This window comes from Rutidosis leptorrhynchoides, chromosome 10, assembly GCF_046630445.1.
Source record: "Rutidosis leptorrhynchoides isolate AG116_Rl617_1_P2 chromosome 10, CSIRO_AGI_Rlap_v1, whole genome shotgun sequence".
NCBI classification, from domain to species: domain Eukaryota; kingdom Viridiplantae; phylum Streptophyta; class Magnoliopsida; order Asterales; family Asteraceae; genus Rutidosis; species Rutidosis leptorrhynchoides.
The window spans coordinates 337574842-337595530 of record NC_092342.1 but is presented as its reverse complement, the minus strand read 5'-3'; the positions used below and the strand labels follow the sequence as shown (position 1 = coordinate 337595530).

General features: G+C 33.9%; 1 protein-coding gene across 1 annotated transcript; it reads left to right on the top strand.

The window, feature by feature from the left end:
- The first annotated feature begins 1569 nt into the window (after positions 1–1569).
- Positions 1570–16446, top strand: LOC139871393 (uncharacterized). Its single transcript, XM_071859108.1, has 5 exons — positions 1570–1747; positions 13800–13881; positions 14059–14843; positions 15029–15129; positions 15211–16446. The coding sequence occupies exons 1-5, from the start codon at positions 1570–1572 to the stop codon at positions 16444–16446; spliced, it is 2382 nt and encodes a 793-aa protein (XP_071715209.1).
- The last annotated feature ends 4243 nt before the right edge of the window (positions 16447–20689 follow it).

The window sequence follows — 20689 nt, the reverse complement described above, 5'->3', positions numbered from 1 at the left end:
GCCACTGGACGTCGATGCAAATTTATGTTTTGGGACGAGTGATGAGAATTTGTTTGTGAGACATTGGGTTTGGCAATACTAATATCCTCAATATACCAAAAATGGCTGTCATCCCACCAGTAGTAGGAGATGTAAGGATTGGTACATAGAATAACTTTTTATTTGATTTATAATCATATAAAACAGAAGAGATTTTAGCCATTTGCATCAAGCTCAAACTTCCTTCTTGCTAGCGTGCGTGCTCCTCCGGAAGCACACACTATAATAAGAGGTAGAAAATTTTTAGTAGCGTATTCAATCAAACGGGTAATTTTCTCAGCAAATACGAATCCCATACTACCCACCATAAACTGAAAATCCATAACCCCGATTGCTATGGGAAGTCGGGAATAAAGTTTAATTGCCCTATGCCTACTTGAATAGTCTCGGTCCCTATGCCTATTTGAACAGTCTCGGTTAATCATGTCTATCTTTGATAAGAATTTATACTATTTTCATAAGGCTCTTCTTCGGAATGAAGTTCAATGGGATCCATAGAAAATATCAACATCCATAAACTCCTAAATACCCGAATTGATCAAAAGTTCGATTCTATCAGAACTACTCATTTTCAAATGATATCCACATTGTTCAAAAAGATTCATTTTTTGATTCAAAAAAATTCCTATAATTTAATCCATAACAATTTTCGCATTGAACCCAAAAATGCCTGTATTTTTTAGTTACATCCAGATCGGTAAATCTTTGTCGTATAGTTTGATCACTCCTTTCGGCATCCCCGTTTTTCTTACTATTTCCACTTTCGACACAAATGGAATTAAAACTATAATTATTACTAGAATTGTCACTACCGCTTACAATGTAACTATCAAGATAGATTTGAGATTGAAGATAATTGTCAATGCAACTATTAATAAGGTTACTCCAAGTATACTGAGTATCATCCATGTAATGATCGTGGTGAGGATTCTTACGTCAAATTTTGAAGTTATGTAATGGTTCGAGTGACAAAATTTTTTAGAAATACTTAGATGGTATGCTAAGATGTGATTGAAAGTAAAATAAATAAATTGATAATATATGTTTATTAATGTCACACTTAATCATATTTATATAAATTTATGTAATGTATAATCATAGTTATATCATCTATCTATATAATTGAATCAAACCAATCAAATATCAATATTTATATAAAATCAATTCAAATTTTTGTATAATCATATCAAATATAAATATTCAAAATTAAAATTTATTTATGTATATAAAATCTCAAATCAAATCAGATGAAATCAAATATTTATATAGAAATGTTAATTTTTTTTTATTATTTTTTTATTTAATTTTTTTTTACGAGGAACCCCTACTATAGAAATGGTTTCATAGTTTAGTTGTTACAATACATGCCAGTTGTAGGCTTGTAGCTAATATTTTCAAATGATATAAAATAACTTTAGAAAGTCAAAGAGGTGGAGGTGGTTATTACTTATTACATGCATATATATTTCTGATCTAATTTCATTAAAGTTGTAACCCATTTGTTTTTACCCTCTATAATTTTTCAGAGCTATGGCATCCACATTTACGCACTTAGCTCACTTAAAAATTCCGCTTGAAGACGTACTAAAGGCCACCAACAATTTTGCTGATGATAACCTCATCGGGAAAGGAGGTTTTGGAAACGTGTATAAAGGGCGTCTCAACCACAACGGGAAGTCAATAAAAATCGCTCCTCGAAGACTAGATCGTACGCACGGTCAAGGTGTAACGACCCGTACTTTTGCGATCATTTTATACTTATAAGATTAATATTTACATAAATTAAACCTTGCCAACATGATAAGCAATCCAAATTGTCAAGACTTATATTTCCGAAAAGAGTTTTACACAACGTTTGACCGTCTAGTTTGACCGATGATATCACGAACTATACAATATATGATAATTATACGTTTGTGTATGTATATGTATATATACATATTTAACATGATTAATAAATGTTTTAATATCTCATTTTGTATTAATAACAATAAGTTACAAGTATATTTTGAAACTACTAACTTAAGTTTTCAAAACGATAACAATACGTAACGTTATTTGACATATATACTTAAGACCTATAATGTTATACATATATTGTATAAGTAATGTATTTAATTACTTTTAAAGAACTTAAATACATAAAACCATATAAGTGTATTCACAAAAGATAGCTATATTTGAATCCTCATTTCATTTTTACAAAATTTCTATACGTATACCTAGAGTATTTGTACTCGTATCATACCTAGCTCCTATACGTATTTACTAATAGTAAATACACATCAAAATCACCACCTAACCAGCCATTATTCATGCCCTTAGAGCTAGGTAATTACTTTTGGATGATTACTTGACTAATTAACAAGATTACAAACTAAAATTTGTCCATGTATGCCATGAAACACGTTTTTTTATGGTGTATATATGTATCATCATTTTAGTTCATTTTTACTTCCATTCTCTAGCTAAAAACACACACACATTCAAGAGTCTTAAACTCCATAAACATTCAGCAACTTACCTTGAAGATCTAGCTTCAAAAACCATACTAAAAACCATAAGAAAACCATACAACAACACTTCAAGAAAACCTCCCAAGAACACCAACTTACTTCCAATCTTTCATCCACTTCTATCACCCTTTTGATTCTAGCTTCTTACTCCTCTTTTACAGCAAACTTATCCAAGGAACTTGAGGTAGAATCTATGTTCATAACCTTATTCAATTCATATATATATAGCTATCTTATTTTGTGGTACAAAAGTTTAACAACAAGAACATAGTTTGAATGTTTTTCAAACTTGTTTGCAAACTAAATAGATCCTTCTAACTTAACCTTTAAAATACTTCAAGACCTGTAATATAACTTATGTATATGCTAATTTAACAAGGTAAAACTTGGTTTTTCAAAGTATAAGTATTTTTAGAAAAATGGTCATTAAATGATTTTGTTGTAACAAAAATGTTTAACTTCATATGTTTCACTAATGTTTCACTTATGCCGTATGATTTTAAATACAAACCAAGGTATTTACAGTTCATAGTCTTAAAGAAGAACTCGATCCAAGAAGATGGCAATTTGAATCAACGAAAACGGATTTGTAACGAAGAAACTATGACCGAAACAAAATTGGTTATCCTAGATCATTTCAACTACGGGATCAATTGGAAAAAAAATGATATAAATCACATATTTCTAAGATAACATGATATTTTATATATATGTACTTATAATTCAATTTTATATGGTTCAGGATCACCCGTAAACAATACGAGAAGATTAATCATAAGATCCCATGATTGTACGCAACACGTCATTTGACAACACCGGTACTTTATGTACGCAACACGTCATTTGACAACACCGGTACCATGGGTCAAGATTAATCTCGACCAATACATATATGATGGGGTTTTATTGATTTCGTTGGGGGTTTTATTTATTTCATTGCGGGTATATTAAACATCTAAAAATGAACCATTAAAATTGAATTACTAACATCGGACTGCTAACTACGGACTAAGGAATTATTCAAAGTATTAAAAGTATAACAAGTATATATTTATAACGTTTGTTTAAAAATGAAAACATATTGATATATTATATATGGATAGGTTCGTGATATCAACCGGGAGACCAAGTCAATTATCTATATCTTCAAAGACAACCGTGAGTATATAGTCCCACTTTTAAACTCTAAATATTTCGGGATGAGAATACATGTATTTTATGTTTTACGATATGGACACAAGTAACTGAAAAATATGTTCTACGTTGAGTTGTACCACTGGCATACTTCCCTGTAGCTTGGTAACTAATATTTACAGCGGTATTGTAAACGCGAATCCTGTTGATAGATCTATCGGGCCTGACAACCCCAACCGGACTGGACGACCAGTATTCAACGGTTGCACAGTACTTCGTTTTGTGACTACACTTGGTACGGTGTAGTAAGATTTCATATTAAAGGGAATATGCGACGTGAAAATGTTAAGTATGGTTACCGAGTGCTCAACCACTTAGAATACTTTTATTAAACTGTTTATATACGAAATCTTGTGGTCTATATATATATTGCTGCCGGCATTAAACCTATATCTCACCAACTTTATGTTGACCTTTTAAAACATGTCTATTCTCAGGTGATTTCTAAAGTTTCCGCTGCATCATGTTGGATCTAACCAGGATCTTGCGTACGCATGTTTGTGTCAAAAATAAAACTGCATATCCGAGATGTTGTATTGTAAAATATGCTAGAAACCGTGTTGTTGTCATCATTTGTAAAGTTTGTAAGTCGAAGATTATCGCTAAACGTTAATCTTCTTTTTATTGTCTTAAGCTTGTAACAAAAATAATGGTTATGGTTTGTAATGTATAATATATGCAGTTTTCTTTCAAAAATGTCTCATATAGAGGTCAATACCTCGCAATGAAATCATACGTTATCTAACGCGTTCTTATGGTTAAGGACGGGTTATGACATGTGGTATCAGAGCGTTGGTCTTAGCGAACCAGGTTTGCATTAGTGTGTCTAACCGAGAAGTCGTTAGGATACATTAGTAAAGTCTGGACTTTGACCGGGTCTGATTTAAAAAAAAAAAAAACCATTGCTTATCACTGTTGGTTAAAATTTATATGTAAATATTATGTAGTACTAATGGGTTAGTTGTTGTGTGATAGATGTCGGGCTCGAAACTTATTATCACATTCAGCGACTCCGAACCAGAATCTTCAGATTGTGTTTCAGTCATTAACATATCCGATGACGAAAGTGGTATTTTTGGGGAAGACTCACAATTTCCGGATGAACCAACTATAGAAATATCGGAAAGTGAACCCGAGGAGGAAAGTGAACCCGAAGAGGAAAGTGAACCCGAAGAAGAAAGTGAACCCGAGGAAGAAATACTAGAAATTACGAAAGAAAAATTCGATCAAGGAAAGAAACGAAAAGCGAATGAATTAGAAAATTCAAATCCCGAACTTAGTGAGAATGACGTAGCACCAATTCCACTCAACACTACCACCCCTATTCCCGCTATTCCTATTAGTGCTATCCCCGCATCTAGTTCTTCGGCTCCTCAGCCAAAACGTAGGCAGACAGCTAGGATAAGCGTTAGGCCATTCATTGGAACTAAACGCCCTAGAAAATAGACCGAACGATGCACTGCCGTATTAAGCCATGGAATCATATAATGTTTTGTATAATATTATTAGTGTGGTTTGCTTAAAGTTTGATGTAAGATAAGCATATGTAAAATAGCGAAGTATGAAATGCAATAATTTTCCATGGTTAAGTATTATTTAGATTGTAGTAATTGATTCTGTACTAAGCTATTAAGTATGAACATTAACGGGTAGGTACTACCCAAGATATAATTATAAAACGCTAATAAGAAGAAAAGGCTTTTATAATAATACCTGGTTCATATTATTAACAAGCTATAAATGTACTATAAATACACACTACATCTATAATATTCCATGTGAATAATTATTTTCTTTCATTAGGAAATGGCGCGATTGAATCGAATGACGGAACAAGAACTCGAGGAACTCATCAACCAGCGAGTGAACGATAGAATGCTATGGGTCGAAGCTGCAAGAGCTGCTGCAGTTAACCCAAATCCTCGTGTAGGATGCTCCTACAAGACGTTTCAAGCTTGCAAGCCATCATCATTCAGTGGAACGGAAGGACCGATCGGTTTAACCCGATGGATAGAAAAGATGGAGACGGTGTTCAAAATCAGTGGTTGTGATGAAAAAGACATGACCAAGTTTGCATCGTGCACTTTACAAGATAGTGCACTCACATGGTGGAAGAATTATGTGAAGGCGGTAGGAGGAGATGTAGCTTATGATACTCCATGGGAAGAATTCAAAGCAATGATAATCACCGAGTATTGTCCAAGGAATGAGGTTATTAAGTTAGAAGATGAGTTACGAAGTTTGAAGGTGGTTGGTACTGAAATCACCAACTACAATCAGCGATTCATGGAATTGGTTTTACTATGTCCTGAATTGGTTCCAACCGAAGCACGGAAGATTGAAATGTACAAAGGTGGTTTGCCCAAAAAGGTCAAGGCAAACGTTACGGCATCGAAACCTAAAACAATTCATGAAGCTATAACCATGGCGAACGAGCTAATGGATCAGGTCATTTTGGACAAGAAAGCATTCAATACTGAGGTGAAGGTATTGGGGAACAAGAAAAAGTGGAATGGAGGTTATGATCGAGGTAACCAACAACAACCTTATAAGAAACAAGAAACCACGAAAGGTGCGGGTAGTGGTTCAGGCTTTGGTTACAAAGGACAAAGTCCTTTATGCAACCGTTGTCACAAACATCATTTTGGTTACTGTAGTGTGTTGTGCACTAAATGCAATAGACAGGGACATCTTGCTGAAGATTGTAAGGCTCTCGTTACAAATGGTAACAAGACTCCTGCCACCAACGCAAATAGAACTGCTTTGGCTAACATTACTTGTTTTGGGTGTGGAAAACAAGGTCACTATAAGAGTCAGTGCCCGAATCCAGAAAAGAATGGCGGACCTGCACGTGGAAGAGCGTTTGTTATTAATGCTAGAGAGGCACGAGAAGACCCGGAGCTTGTTACGGGTACGTTTACCATTAATAACTTATCAGCATCTATTTTATTTGATACTGGCGCCGATAGAAGTTACGTGTGTATAAATTTTTATACTAAATTGAATTGTTCATCATTACCTCTAGATGCTAAGTACTTGATTGAGTTAGCTAATGGTAAACTAATTAAAGCCGATAAAATTTGTCGTGATTGTGAAATAAATCTAGCCGGAGAAACGTTTAAAATCGACTTAATACCCGTGGAATTAGGAGGTTTTGATGTAATAGTCGGCATGGACTGGATGTCCAAAATAGGAGCGGAAGTTGTTTGTGCCAAGAAGGCAATTCGTATTCCTGGTAAGGATAAGATACCGGTGATGATTTATGGAGAGAAGGGTAATTCAAAGCTAAAACTCATTAGCTGTTTGAAAGCCAAAAAGTGTTTAGAAAAGGGATGTTACGCTATTTTAGCACATGTTAATAAAGTCGAAAAGAAAGAAAAGTATATCAACGACGTGCCTGTGGCAAGAGATTTTCCTGAAGTTTTTCCGGAAGAATTGCCGGGATTACCTCCATTTAGATCTGTAGAATTTCAAATAGATTTAGTACCAGGAGCTGCACCAGTGGCTCGTGCGCCATATAGACTTGCACCGTCCGAATTAAAAGAACTTCAAAGTCAGTTAAAAGAATTACTAGACCGTGGATTCATACGACCAAGTACTTCACCGTGGGGAGCTCCGATTCTATTTGTTAAAAAGAAAGATGGATCTTTTAGGATGTGCATAGATTATCGTGAATTAAATAAGTTAACTATCAAAAATCGGTATCCACTACCGAGAATTGACGACTTATTTGATCAACTCCAGGGATCATGTGTTTATTCGAAAATCGACCTAAGATCGGGCTATCATCAACTACGTGTCAAAGAAGAGGACATTCCGAAAACTGCTTTTCGAACACGTTATGGTCATTACGAATTTTTGGTCATGCCGTTTGGGTTGACAAATGCGCCAGCTGTATTCATGGACCTCATGAATCGAGTTTGTAGTCCGTATTTGGATAAGTTTGTTATCGTTTTCATTGATGATATTCTTATCTATTCCAAAAGTGAGCAAGAGCATGAAGAGCATTTAAGGTTGATACTGGAGTTGTTGAGAAAAGAACAACTTTATGCTAAATTTTCTAAGTGTGCTTTCTGGTTGAAAGAAGTGCAATTTCTTGGTCACGTTGTTAATAGCAAAGGAATTCAGGTTGATCCAGCAAAAACTGAAGCTATTGAAAAATGGGAGACTCCTAAGACACCAACACAGATACGCCAATTTTTGGGTTTAGCTGGTTATTATAGAAGGTTTATTCAAGATTTTTCCCGAATAGCTAAGCCGTTGACAGCGTTAACGCAAAAAGGGAAGAAATACGAATGGACCTCGGAGCAGGAGAATGCATTTCAATTACTGAAGAAGAAGTTAACTACGGCGCCTATTTTATCGTTACCTGAAGGGAACGATGATTTTGAAATATATTGTGACGCTTCGCGACAAGGTTTTGGTTGTGTTCTTATGCAACGGAAGAAATTTATTGCATTTGCATCCCGACAATTGAAGATTCACGAGCGAAATTATACGACGCATGATCTAGAATTGGGAGCAGTCGTGTTTGCATTGAAGATGTGGAGACACTACTTGTATGGGGTTAAATTCACTGTGTTTACTGATCATAAAAGCCTTCAACATATTTTCGATCAAAAACAATTGAACATGAGGCAACGTAGGTGGGCCGAGTTAATAAACGACTATGATTGTGAAATTCGTTATCATCCTGGGAAGGCGAATGTGGTGGCTGATGCTTTAAGCAGAAAAGAACGAGAACCAATTCGAGTTCGAGCAATGAACATAAAAATTCGCATGAATCTCAACTCACAAATCAAAGAAGTTCAACGAGAAGCACTTACTAAAGAAAATATAGGAAATGAAATAATGAAGAAGTATGAGAAGCAACTCGTTATGCGGGAAGATGGAATTCGATATTTTGCAAATCGTATTTGGGTACCGAAGTTGGGTGGATTAAGGAAGTTGATATTGAACGAGGCACATAAGACAAGATATTCGATACATCCTGTAGTTGGAAAGATGTACCAAGATCTTAAGACGCATTATTGGTGGCCTAATTTGAAGACAGACGTTGCAACATATGTTGGGGAATGTTTAACTTGTTCCAAAGTCAAAGCAGAACACCAAAAGCCGTCAGGGTTACTTCAACAACCAGAAATTCCAGAATGGAAATGGGATGGTATCACCATGGATTTCATCACGAAGTTACCAAAGACTGCCTGGGGATACGACACCATTTGGGTAATTGTTGATCGTCTTACCAAATCTGCACATTTCTTGCCTATAAAGGAAACAGATAGAATGGAGAAATTATTACGATTATATATAAAGGAAATAGTTTCAAGGCATGGAATACCTATTTCCATTATATCCGATCGTGATAGTAGATTTACTTCAAAATTTTGGCAATCACTACAGGAGGCACTAGGAACTCGGGTGGATATGAGTACCGCATATCATCCACAAACCGATGGACAGAGTGAGAGAACGATTCAGACTCTCGAAGACATGCTCAGGGCATGTGTGATCGATTTTGGAAACGGATGGGATAAATATCTACCGTTAGCAGAATTCTCGTATAATAATAGTTATCATGCGAGCATTGGAGCTGCGCCATTCGAAGCATTGTACGGAAGGAAGTGTAGATCTCCTATCTGTTGGAATGAAGTAGGAGATCGACAATTAACTGGTCCCGAGATCATACACGAAACGACCGAGAAGATAGTGCAAATCAAGGAGAGATTGAAAACAGCCCGTAGTCGCCAAAAGAGCTACGCCGATGTTCGAAGGAAACCATTAGAGTTTCAGGTCGGGGACATGGTTATGCTAAAGGTGTCACCTTGGAAAGGTGTGATACGTTTCGGCAAAAGGGGTAAATTGAACCCAAGATATGTAGGTCCGTTCAAGATTATCAAACGCATTGGACCGGTAGCTTATCGACTCGAGTTACCGCAACAACTCGCCGGAATACATAATACCTTTCATGTCTCGAACCTTAAGAAGTGTCTTGCAAAGGAAGACCTCACCATTCCTCTTGAAGAAATCCATGTCGACGAGAAACTACAATTCGTCGAAGAACCAATCGAAATCATGGACCGTGAAGTTAAACAGCTCAAACAGAGCAATATACCGATTGTTAAGGTTCGTTGGAATGCTAGAAGAGGTCCCGAGTTTACTTGGGAACGAGAGGATCAGATGAAACGAAAGTATCCGCACTTGTTTCTCGATGACGCAAAATAGGTACAATTTTAAAATTTCGGGACGAAATTTATTTAACGGGGAGGTAATGTAACGACCCGTACTTTTGCGATCATTTTATACTTATAAGATTAATATTTACATAAATTAAACCTTGCCAACATGATAAGCAATCCAAATTGTCAAGACTTATATTTCCGAAAAGAGTTTTACACAACGTTTGACCGTCTAGTTTGACCGATGATATCACGAACTATACAATATATGATAATTATACGTTTGTGTATGTATATGTATATATACATATTTAACATGATTAATAAATGTTTTAATATCTCATTTTGTATTAATAACAATAAGTTACAAGTATATTTTGAAACTACTAACTTAAGTTTTCAAAACGATAACAATACGTAACGTTATTTGACATATATACTTAAGACTTATAATGTTATACATATATTGTATAAGTAATGTATTTAATTACTTTTAAAGAACTTAAATACATAAAACCATATAAGTGTATTCACAAAAGATAGCTATATTTGAATCCTCATTTCATTTTTCACAAAATTTCTATACGTATACCTAGAGTATTTGTACTCGTATCATACCTAGCTCCTATACGTATTTACTAATAGTAAATACACATCAAAATCACCACCTAACCAGCCATTATTCATGCCCTTAGAGCTAGGTAATTACTTTTGGATGATTACTTGACTAATTAACAAGATTACAAACTAAAATTTGTCCATGTATGCCATGAAACACGTTTTTTATGGTGTATATATGTATCATCATTTTAGTTCATTTTTACTTCCATTCTCTAGCTAAAAACACACACACATTCAAGAGTCTTAAACTCCATAAACATTCAGCAACTTACCTTGAAGATCTAGCTTCAAAAACCATACTAAAACACCATAAGAAAACCATATAACAACACTTCAAGAAAACCTCCCAAGAACACCAACTTACTTCCAATCTTTCATCCACTTCTATCACCCTTTTGATTCTAGCTTCTTACTCCTCTTTTACAGCAAACTTATCCAAGGAACTTGAGGTAGAATCTATGTTCATAACCTTATTCAATTCATATATATATAGCTATCTTATTTTGTGGTACAAAAGTTTAACAACAAGAACATAGTTTGAATGTTTTTCAAACTTGTTTGCAAACTAAATAGATCCTTCTAACTTAACCTTTAAAATACTTCAAGACCTGTAATATAACTTATGTATATGCTAATTTAACAAGGTAAAACTTGGTTTTTCAAAGTATAAGTATTTTTAGAAAAATGGTCATTAAATGATTTTGTTGTAACAAAAATGTTTAACTTCATATGTTTCACTAATGTTTCACTTATGCCGTATGATTTTAAATACAAACCAAGGTATTTACAGTTCATAGTCTTAAAGAAGAACTCGATCCAAGAAGATGGCAATTTGAATCAACGAAAACGGATTTGTAACGAAGAAACTATGACCGAAACAAAATTGGTTATCCTAGATCATTTCAACTACGGGATCAATTGGAAAAAAATGATATAAATCACATATTTCTAAGATAACATGATATTTTATATATATGTACTTATAATTCAATTTTATATGGTTCAGGATCACCCGTAAACAATACGAGAAGATTAATCATAAGATCCCATGATTGTACGCAACACGTCATTTGACAACACCGGTACTTTATGTACGCAACACGTCATTTGACAACACCGGTACCATGGGTCAAGATTAATCTCGACCAATACATATATGATGGGGTTTTATTGATTTCGTTGGGGGTTTTATTTATTTCATTGCGGGTATATTAAACATCTAAAAATGAACCATTAAAATTGAATTACTAACATCGGACTGCTAACTACGGACTAAGGAATTATTCAAAGTATTAAAAGTATAACAAGTATATATTTATAACGTTTGTTTAAAAATGAAAACATATTGATATATTATATATGGATAGGTTCGTGATATCAACCGGGAGACCAAGTCAATTATCTATATCTTCAAAGACAACCGTGAGTATATAGTCCCACTTTTAAACTCTAAATATTTCGGGATGAGAATACATGTATTTTATGTTTTACGATATGGACACAAGTAACTGAAAAATATGTTCTACGTTGAGTTGTACCACTGGCATACTTCCCTGTAGCTTGGTAACTAATATTTACAGCGGTATTGTAAACGCGAATCCTGTTGATAGATCTATCGGGCCTGACAACCCCAACCGGACTGGACGACCAGTATTCAACGGTTGCACAGTACTTCGTTTTGTGACTACACTTGGTACGGTGTAGTAAGATTTCATATTAAAGGGAATATGCGACGTGAAAATGTTAAGTATGGTTACCGAGTGCTCAACCACTTAGAATACTTTTATTAAACTGTTTATATACGAAATCTTGTGGTCTATATATATATTGCTGCCGGCATTAAACCTATATCTCACCAACTTTATGTTGACCTTTTAAAACATGTCTATTCTCAGGTGATTTCTAAAGTTTCCGCTGCATCATGTTGGATCTAACCAGGATCTTGCGTACGCATGTTTGTGTCAAAAATAAAACTGCATATCCGAGATGTTGTATTGTAAAATATGCTAGAAACCGTGTTGTTGTCATCATTTGTAAAGTTTGTAAGTCGAAGATTATCGCTAAACGTTAATCTTCTTTTTATTGTCTTAAGCTTGTAACAAAAATAATGGTTATGGTTTGTAATGTATAATATATGCAGTTTTCTTTCAAAAATGTCTCATATAGAGGTCAATACCTCGCAATGAAATCATACGTTATCTAACGCGTTCTTATGGTTAAGGACGGGTTATGACACAAGGCGACGTTGAGTTCTGGACAGAGATCTCTGTGCTTTCTGGTCTTGTTAAATTTATACATATATATTCAATCTTATTCTAAAATGTTTTGTAATTCTATATTTGTATTTTATTCTTATATTTGTTTTATTTTGTAGGTTTTTCATTTTTTTAATGATTTAAAGAGTTATGTTGCTGAATGGTGATATTGAAGACTTGAGGGATCATTTTGTGAAGTCTATATGCTGCAAGGACCAAAGTGCAATATGTGGATATATATATATTTACATCTTTTCTGGATTCTTTTCATTCATTCACACACAGCTCTTTTGTTCATCATCTATTTTCTCTCGTTTAATCTCCAAACCCTAGTTCATAAAATCGGCTGATTTGAGAAGTATCATCTTGATACTTAGTGTTCTTTTGAGAGATTGTTTTAGTCCGCTAGATCTTAAAGCTGTTCTTTTCTGTATTTTGTTATTGATTCGTCTTCTGTAATTTTGGTTTTAATCATATGATTTTCAAGGTTTGGTGTGATTTCTTTGTGTGTTCATAGTTTCGTACATGGTATCAGAGCATCTACGTTCAAATCTGAGACGTTGTGGGTTGAAGATTTAGATTTGGGTTGAAGATCTGATTCTAGGGTTTCGTTATTTGGGGTTCTGTTGGTTAAATTGATGTTCTATTGCTGCTGTTATGATTATTCTTTATATCCGGTGTATCTTCTCAACTATTGTTGATTTTTTCGGTGATTTTTCTTCAAACCCTAATTTGTCAAATTAGGGTTTTCTTCTTTTTGGGCGATCTAAGTTGATTCTTGTCTTCCGCTGCTGTTATTCTTCTTCTTTTCAGGATTTATTCTTGATAGGGGAGTTTTCTTGTTCTTATCTTCTAGTTTTTTTTAACACTATTTTGACTGAATCCCAGTGCCCAACTCTTGATCTACGTTCTTGAAACGTATGAATACCTGATCAAGCACTAGGTTGATTCTGACCTGTTTATATTATATATTTTGTGTGTTCTTATCCTTACAGGGTGCTTGGTTAGTAATAAATTGCTACTGGAGATTTGTAAGTTGTTTTCTTCCTTACAGGTGTCTGGCCAGCAATTGTTGCTGTGGTTTTGATTTTTTGCTTATTATTTGTTGTGTGTTTATTTGCTCTATGCTTTCTGTGTTTCTTGATTATTTGTTAATATGATTCTAGCCCTACATACCAAAAATAAGTTTGGTTTTGTTGATGGTTCTTGTAAGAAAAGTAAAACAGATAATGTGCTTATGTTATAATGGGATAGATGCAATTCTTTGGTTCTTTCATGGATTTTAAATTCTATATCTGATGAATTGTATTGTGGTCAAGTTTTTGCTCAATCTGCTCAAACTGTATGGGAAGAACTTAAAGAAACTTATGATAAGATAGATGGTTCTGTTACTTTTAATCTGCATCAAAAACTTAATTCATTAACACAGGGTAACTCTACTGTATCTGATTATTATCATAAGTTAAATGCTTTATGGAAAAAGTTTGATGCTTTTGTTAAACTACCTACATGTGTTTGTGAAGCTAATAGAGAATTTAAGACTCATAATGATTTAATTAAGCTAATGCAGTTCTTAATGGGTTTAGATGAGTCTTATTCTTCTGTGAGAAGTAATATTTTATTAATTGATCCTCTTCCTAGTGTTAAAACTGCTTTTGCTATTGTTTCAAGAGAAGAGTCTCATAGAACCTCTTCTCAAACTAGTAGTTATGGTTCTGTTAAAAATCAAAATTCTGCTTTCTTAGTATCCAAGACTTTTGATAACAAAAGGAGAATTAGTAATGGACCTAATCCTAATCTTAAGTGTACTAAATGTAAAAGATTAGGTCATACTATTGAAAGATGTTATGAAATTGTTGGTTATCCTCCTGGTTGGGTTAAAAGGAATGATACTAAGTCTGTTGTTAGTAATAATTCTGTACCTGCTGTGAATACTAGTGATAACAGTTCTCATCCTTTCTCTTCTGAGCAAATTTCACAGCTTATGAGTTTATTGCATGATCAATCTACACAAGGAAATGTACATGCCAATATGGCAGGTACTTTTTTAAATTTTAATATTGTGTTTAACTCAAAGTTTGATACATTTTTTAAACAAAATGGTTCTAGTAACAATGAATTTAATAACAAATGGATTATTGATTCTGGAGCAACTAGACATATGACAGGTTCAAGTGAAGGTTTAGTCAATGTTTTTGATGGTCAAAATTAAATATGACTGTAGGTCATCCAAATGGTACTCTTGCTAAAATTAAAAAAATTGGTAACCTTCACTTAACTAATAATTGTGTGCTAAAAGATGTTCTTGCGATTCCTGGATACTGTGTTAACTTGCTGTCTGTTAATAAGCTTTCAAAAGATTATCCTATGTTCATTAGTTTCACTAGTAATAACTGTTTTATTTAGGATTTGGATCTAAGGAAGGTTGTAGGGATTGGTAATGAAGTAGGGGGCTTGTATATTTTTGATTGTGATAAAGGTATTGATTCTAATAAAAAGGATATGTGTTATGCTTCTACTTCTCTGTGGCACTGCAGATTAGGACATCCTGCTACTCAAGATCTTAAACTCCTTAAGAATAGCATTGGGATTAACCCTAATTCTGACAATGATGTTTGTGATGTTTGTCATAAGACTAAACAATCAAGGGATCCATTTCCCTTGAGTGATCATACATCTTCAAAAATTGGTGAATTAGTTCACCTAGATGTATGGGGGCCTTACAGGGTAAATAGTTATTCTGGATTTAAGTTTTTATTGACTATTGTTGATGATTTTTCCAGAGCTGTTTGGGTTTATTTGTTAAAAACTAAAAGTGATATTTTTGATAATCTTCTGAGTTTTGTTAAACTAATAAAAAATCAATTCAATGTAAATGTGAAAATGTGTAGAAGTGATAATGGAACTAAATTTGTTAACAAAAAAATGGAAGATTTCTATGTTGAAAATGGTACTGTTCATCAGACTAGTTGTGCTTACACTCCTCAACAAAATGGTATTGTTGATAGAAAGCATAGACATTTACTAAATGTGGCTAGATCTTTGTTATTTCAAAGTAATTTACCTTTGTGCTATTGGTCTGATTGTGTGCTAACTGCAACTTATATTATCAACAGGCTGCCCTCATCTGTGTTACATGGAAGATCTCCTTTTGAAATGATTTATGGGTTTAAACCCAGTCTCTCCCATATGAGAGTGTTTGGATGTCTGTGTTTTGCTAGTATACTTAATAATAATGATAAGTTTAGTAGTAAGTCTGAAAAGTGTGTTTTATTAGGTTATTCAAATGTCAAAAAAGGTTATAAATTACTAAGTCTTGAGTCAAATTCTATCATATTTTCTAGAGATGTCAAATTTTATGAAACAGTTTTTCCTTTTAAACTTAAATCAAAAGCTATTGATATTTCTAATGATAATGATCATATAAACTTTTTTGAGTCTGAGTCATCAAAACCAAACACTTCTCAAAGTCCCAATGATGAAGAGGGAGTTATTACTGAAGAAGACAGTGGCAGTGATCAAAATCTCATTGATACTCCAGAGGAGGAGACTGAGATTATTGATACCACCGATTCAAGTGAATCTGATACTAACCCTGAGGGCACTAATACTTCTTCTGACTCTGAAAATAACAATGATTAAAGTAACACAGATGGTGACAACCAGATGAACTTAAGAAGGTCAAGTAGGGTTAGAAATATTCCTACTAAATTAAATGATTATGATCTTAATTTTAAAGTTAGATATCCAATGAGTAATTACTGTAATTACTCAAACATGATTGATAGTGTTAAATGTTTCAGTTCATCTCTTGATAAGTCTGTTGAACCTCAATCTTATGAGGAAGCCTGTAAAGATCCAAAGTGGATTGAGGTTATGAATAATGAAATTGAAGCTTTACATAGAAACAATACTTGGGTTGTTTCTGATCTTCCAGTAGGAAGAAAAGCTATTGGCAGCAAATAGATTTATAGGATTAAATATAAATCTAGTGGTGAAATTAAAAGGTACAAGGCTAGACTTGTTGCTAAAGGTTTTAGTCAAAGAGAAGGTCTTGATTATGATGAGACCTTCTCTCATGTGGTTAAAATGGTTACTATTAGATGTTTGTTAAATCTTGCTATTCAATATGATTGGGATTTGTTTCAACTTGATATTAATAATGCTTTCTTATGTGGTGATCTGTGTGAGGATGTTTATATGGAATTTCCAAAAGGTTTTGGTGATAATAATAAGTCTAAAGTATGTAAACTAACTAAATCTTCATATGGGCTTAAACAAGCACCAAGAATGTGGAATGCTAAACTTACCTCTGCTTTACTTGAGTATGGTTTTCTTCAAAGTGGTAATGATTATTCTTTGTATATTCTGTCTAAAGATGATATATTTGTTGCTTTACTTGTCTATGTGGATGATATTATTATTACTGGTAATAATAATTCTGAAGTTGATAATGTTAAAAAGTTTTTGAATTCTAAGTTCATGATTAAAGATTTGGGATTACTTAAATATTTCTTGGGTATTGAAATTATAAAAGGTGATGAAGGTTTGTGCATGTCACAAAGAAAATATTGTTTGGATTTGTTGGATGAGTTTGGTATGTCTGCTTGCAAACCTATTGATACACCTTTGGAAGTTAATTCAGTTTTAGCTTCTGAAGCATCAAAAGGTGATGATTTTTTGGAAAACATTACTGAATTTCAAAAATTAATTGGAAAACTTATTTATCTTACACATACCAGACCTGACATATCTTATTCTGTTCAAACCTTAAGTCAACATATGCATGCTCCTTTACAATCACATGTTAAGGCTGCCTTAAGGGTTTTAAGGTATCTTAAGGGATCTCCTGGAAAAGGAGTATGTATAAAAAAAAGCTGATGATATGTTTAATCTTGTTGCATATTCATATGCAGATTGGGGAAAATGTTTAAGTACTAGAAGGTCTGTTTCAGGTTTCTGTTTGTTTTTGTGTGGTTCTCTTGTGTCTTGGAAAAGTAAAAAACAGCCTACTGTTTCTAGATCTTCAACTGAATCTGAATATAGATCATTAGCTGCTACTACTTGTGAAATTATATTTGTTCTTAAACTTCTTGATGATTTTGGCATTCAAAACCCGTTACCTGTTCATCTATATTGTGATAATAAATCTGCTATTCTTCTTGCTGCTAATCCTGTATTTCATGAAAGATCAAAACATTTTGAAACCGATGTTCATATTGTTAGAGAAAAAAAATCTTTCTGGACTTTTAAGGTTGGAATATGTTGATTCAAAAGATCAAATTGCAGATGTTTTCACTAAAGGATTATGCAAGGCTCAACATCATTTTCTTTCTCAAAAATTGGGATTATTGGATTATTTCCAGAATAAGATTGAGGGGGGATGTTAAATTTATACATATATATATATATATATATATATATATTCAATCTTATTCTGAAATGTTTTATTTTTCTATATTTGTATTTTATTCTTATATTTGTTTTATTTTGTAGGTTTTATATTTTTTAATGATTTAAAGCGTTATATTGCTAAATGGTGATATTGGAGACTTGAGGGATCATTTTGTGAAGTCTATATGCTGCAAGGACCAAAGTGCAATATGTGGATATATATATATATATATATATATATATATATACATCTTTTCTGGATTCTTTTCATTCATTCACACATAGCTCTTTTGTTCATCATCTGTTTTCTCTCGTTTAATCTCCAAACCCTAGTTCCTAAAATTGGCTGATTTGAGAAGTATCATCTTGATACTTAGTGTTCTTTTGAGAGATTGTTTTAGTCTGCTAGATCTTAGAGCTGTTCTTTTCTGTATTTTGTTATTGATTCTTCTTCTGTAATTTTGGTTTTAATCATATGATTTTCAAGGTTTGGTGTGATTTCTTTGTGTGTTCATAGTTTCGTACAGATCTCAATCATAAAAATGTCGTCTCTCTGATCGGGGTTTGTGATGAAAAAGGAGAGAAGATCATCGTAAACCATCACTATGCTAGTGGAAGTCTTCAAATGCATCTAAGCAAAACTTCCTTCGCAGGTCTTCAAAGGTTGAATGTATGTATTGGTGTTGCGGATTCCATTAATTACATCCATGATGTACAAGGACTAGGTTATTTTGTTATACACCGTAACATTAACAGCTCCACTATTTTACTAGATAAAAACTAGGAGCCTAAGTTATCTGGTTTTGAATTTTCAATCAAACAACCGGTGGATAAACGAAATCGTGTTTTCCTTTCTAAACTAATTGGTACAAAAGGGTATATAGATCCGAAAATTGCGAATAATGGAGGAGTGACCCTCAAGTCAGATGTCTACTCCTTAGGTGTTCTTTTATTTGAAATTATATGTGGCAGGAGAGCAAACAAAAATTGCAGGTTGCTGGCTCCATTTGTAACAACCCAACCCATAATCCATACGATAATTTTTTTTTTATACAACAAATTACACGCCAAATAATTTGCGTAACCCATTTCACGAGTTCCATTTAAAACGCACAACAATTAGTTGTTTACAAAAGGCACGAGGGCCACGAATAAAGTTTAGTACAAGTTTGACCTATTACTATTGATAGTTTACAATCCAAACGACACTTCGAGCATGGTTTGGGACTAAACTACCCAAAACGTTAGGTCAACATCAAAACTCTGACAAAGCATCATCACGGGACGCCTAATGTCCGATAACCCCCTTGTCCTTAACTGCGCATGCATCTAAAAAGATAAACAACGAGAGGGTAAGATAACGCTTAGTGAATGCAATAATTATACACATACATATATAATCTACTTACATGCAATCACATACACAATTACCTCATACACGCTAGCTATTTAAAAGGCATACCAACGCAAGGCATAACGCTAAATCTCCAAGACCACAAGCTAGCACAACGAAAGCATATATAACTCGAACAATATAATATGCTACACTAAAACACATAACCATGGTTAACCAATCGTACAAGGGAATGGTACTTCGAATTTCCCATCAGTGTTCCCAACAACCGTCAGTGTACAACGAATTATATCACTAACCCCTGAGTGGTATCGAACGCCCGAACTTTAAACCCACCCGTCACGTGTAATGTGGTATCGAACGCCCGAACTTTAAACCCACACTTCACGCCCACACACATATATGACATGGTATCGAAAGCCCGAACTTTAAACCCATATCATATAATGACTCGATGTGGTATCGAACGTCCGAACTTAAACCCACATCGAACCTCGTACAAGTAAATACATTATATACACACATGTATAATCATTCCACTCACCTCAAGTCTCTTGTGAAAGCTAACCGAGCTTGCAACCCTTCAATGTAACGTACCTATTACATTATGCATTTATTAACATACAATCTAGTTAAATTAAATGCCAACCACTAACCCTTGAGCATTTAATGACCCGATTGCATTAAATGACTCAACTACCCCAAAACCACCCATTAATGGCCACGCCTCGTCATAGATCATTTAAGGCTAGTGATTAGGGTCTATTTACATCAACTAACATAAACTTGGTGTATTTCATAACCATTTCGCCCGATTAGGTCAACTAGTGCTCTTTTGACTCTTTGACTCACAAATCAAGTCAAACTTACACAATAACAACTCTTTCATCATTTTAAAAGTGCAATAATGACTAACAACATCATTTAGCACTTACAACCTCAAATCACAAGACCAAACCATAGATAATAGCTATTTAGGGTTTCCTTTCAACAATCCAACCCAAAACCCACCCATTTAACCCTCAAATGGGTCACACTAGTTCTTATGAACCAAACCCTAGTTTAAACTAGTTAAAACTAGTTAAAACTCGAGACTTAGAGTTAGAACTTACCAAGACTATGAACGTGTAGCTAGAG

Coding starts and splice junctions, on each gene's coding strand:
- LOC139871393 (XM_071859108.1), top strand. CDS start 1,570: ATGGCATCCACATTTACGCACTTAGCTCACTTAAAAATTCCGCTTGAA. Junction 14,844..15,028: donor TGTACATGCCAATATGGCAG/GTACTTTTTTAA, acceptor ATATGACTGTAG/GTCATCCAAATGGTACTCTT. Junction 15,130..15,210: donor TTGCGATTCCTGGATACTGT/GTTAACTTGCTG, acceptor TGTTTTATTTAG/GATTTGGATCTAAGGAAGGT.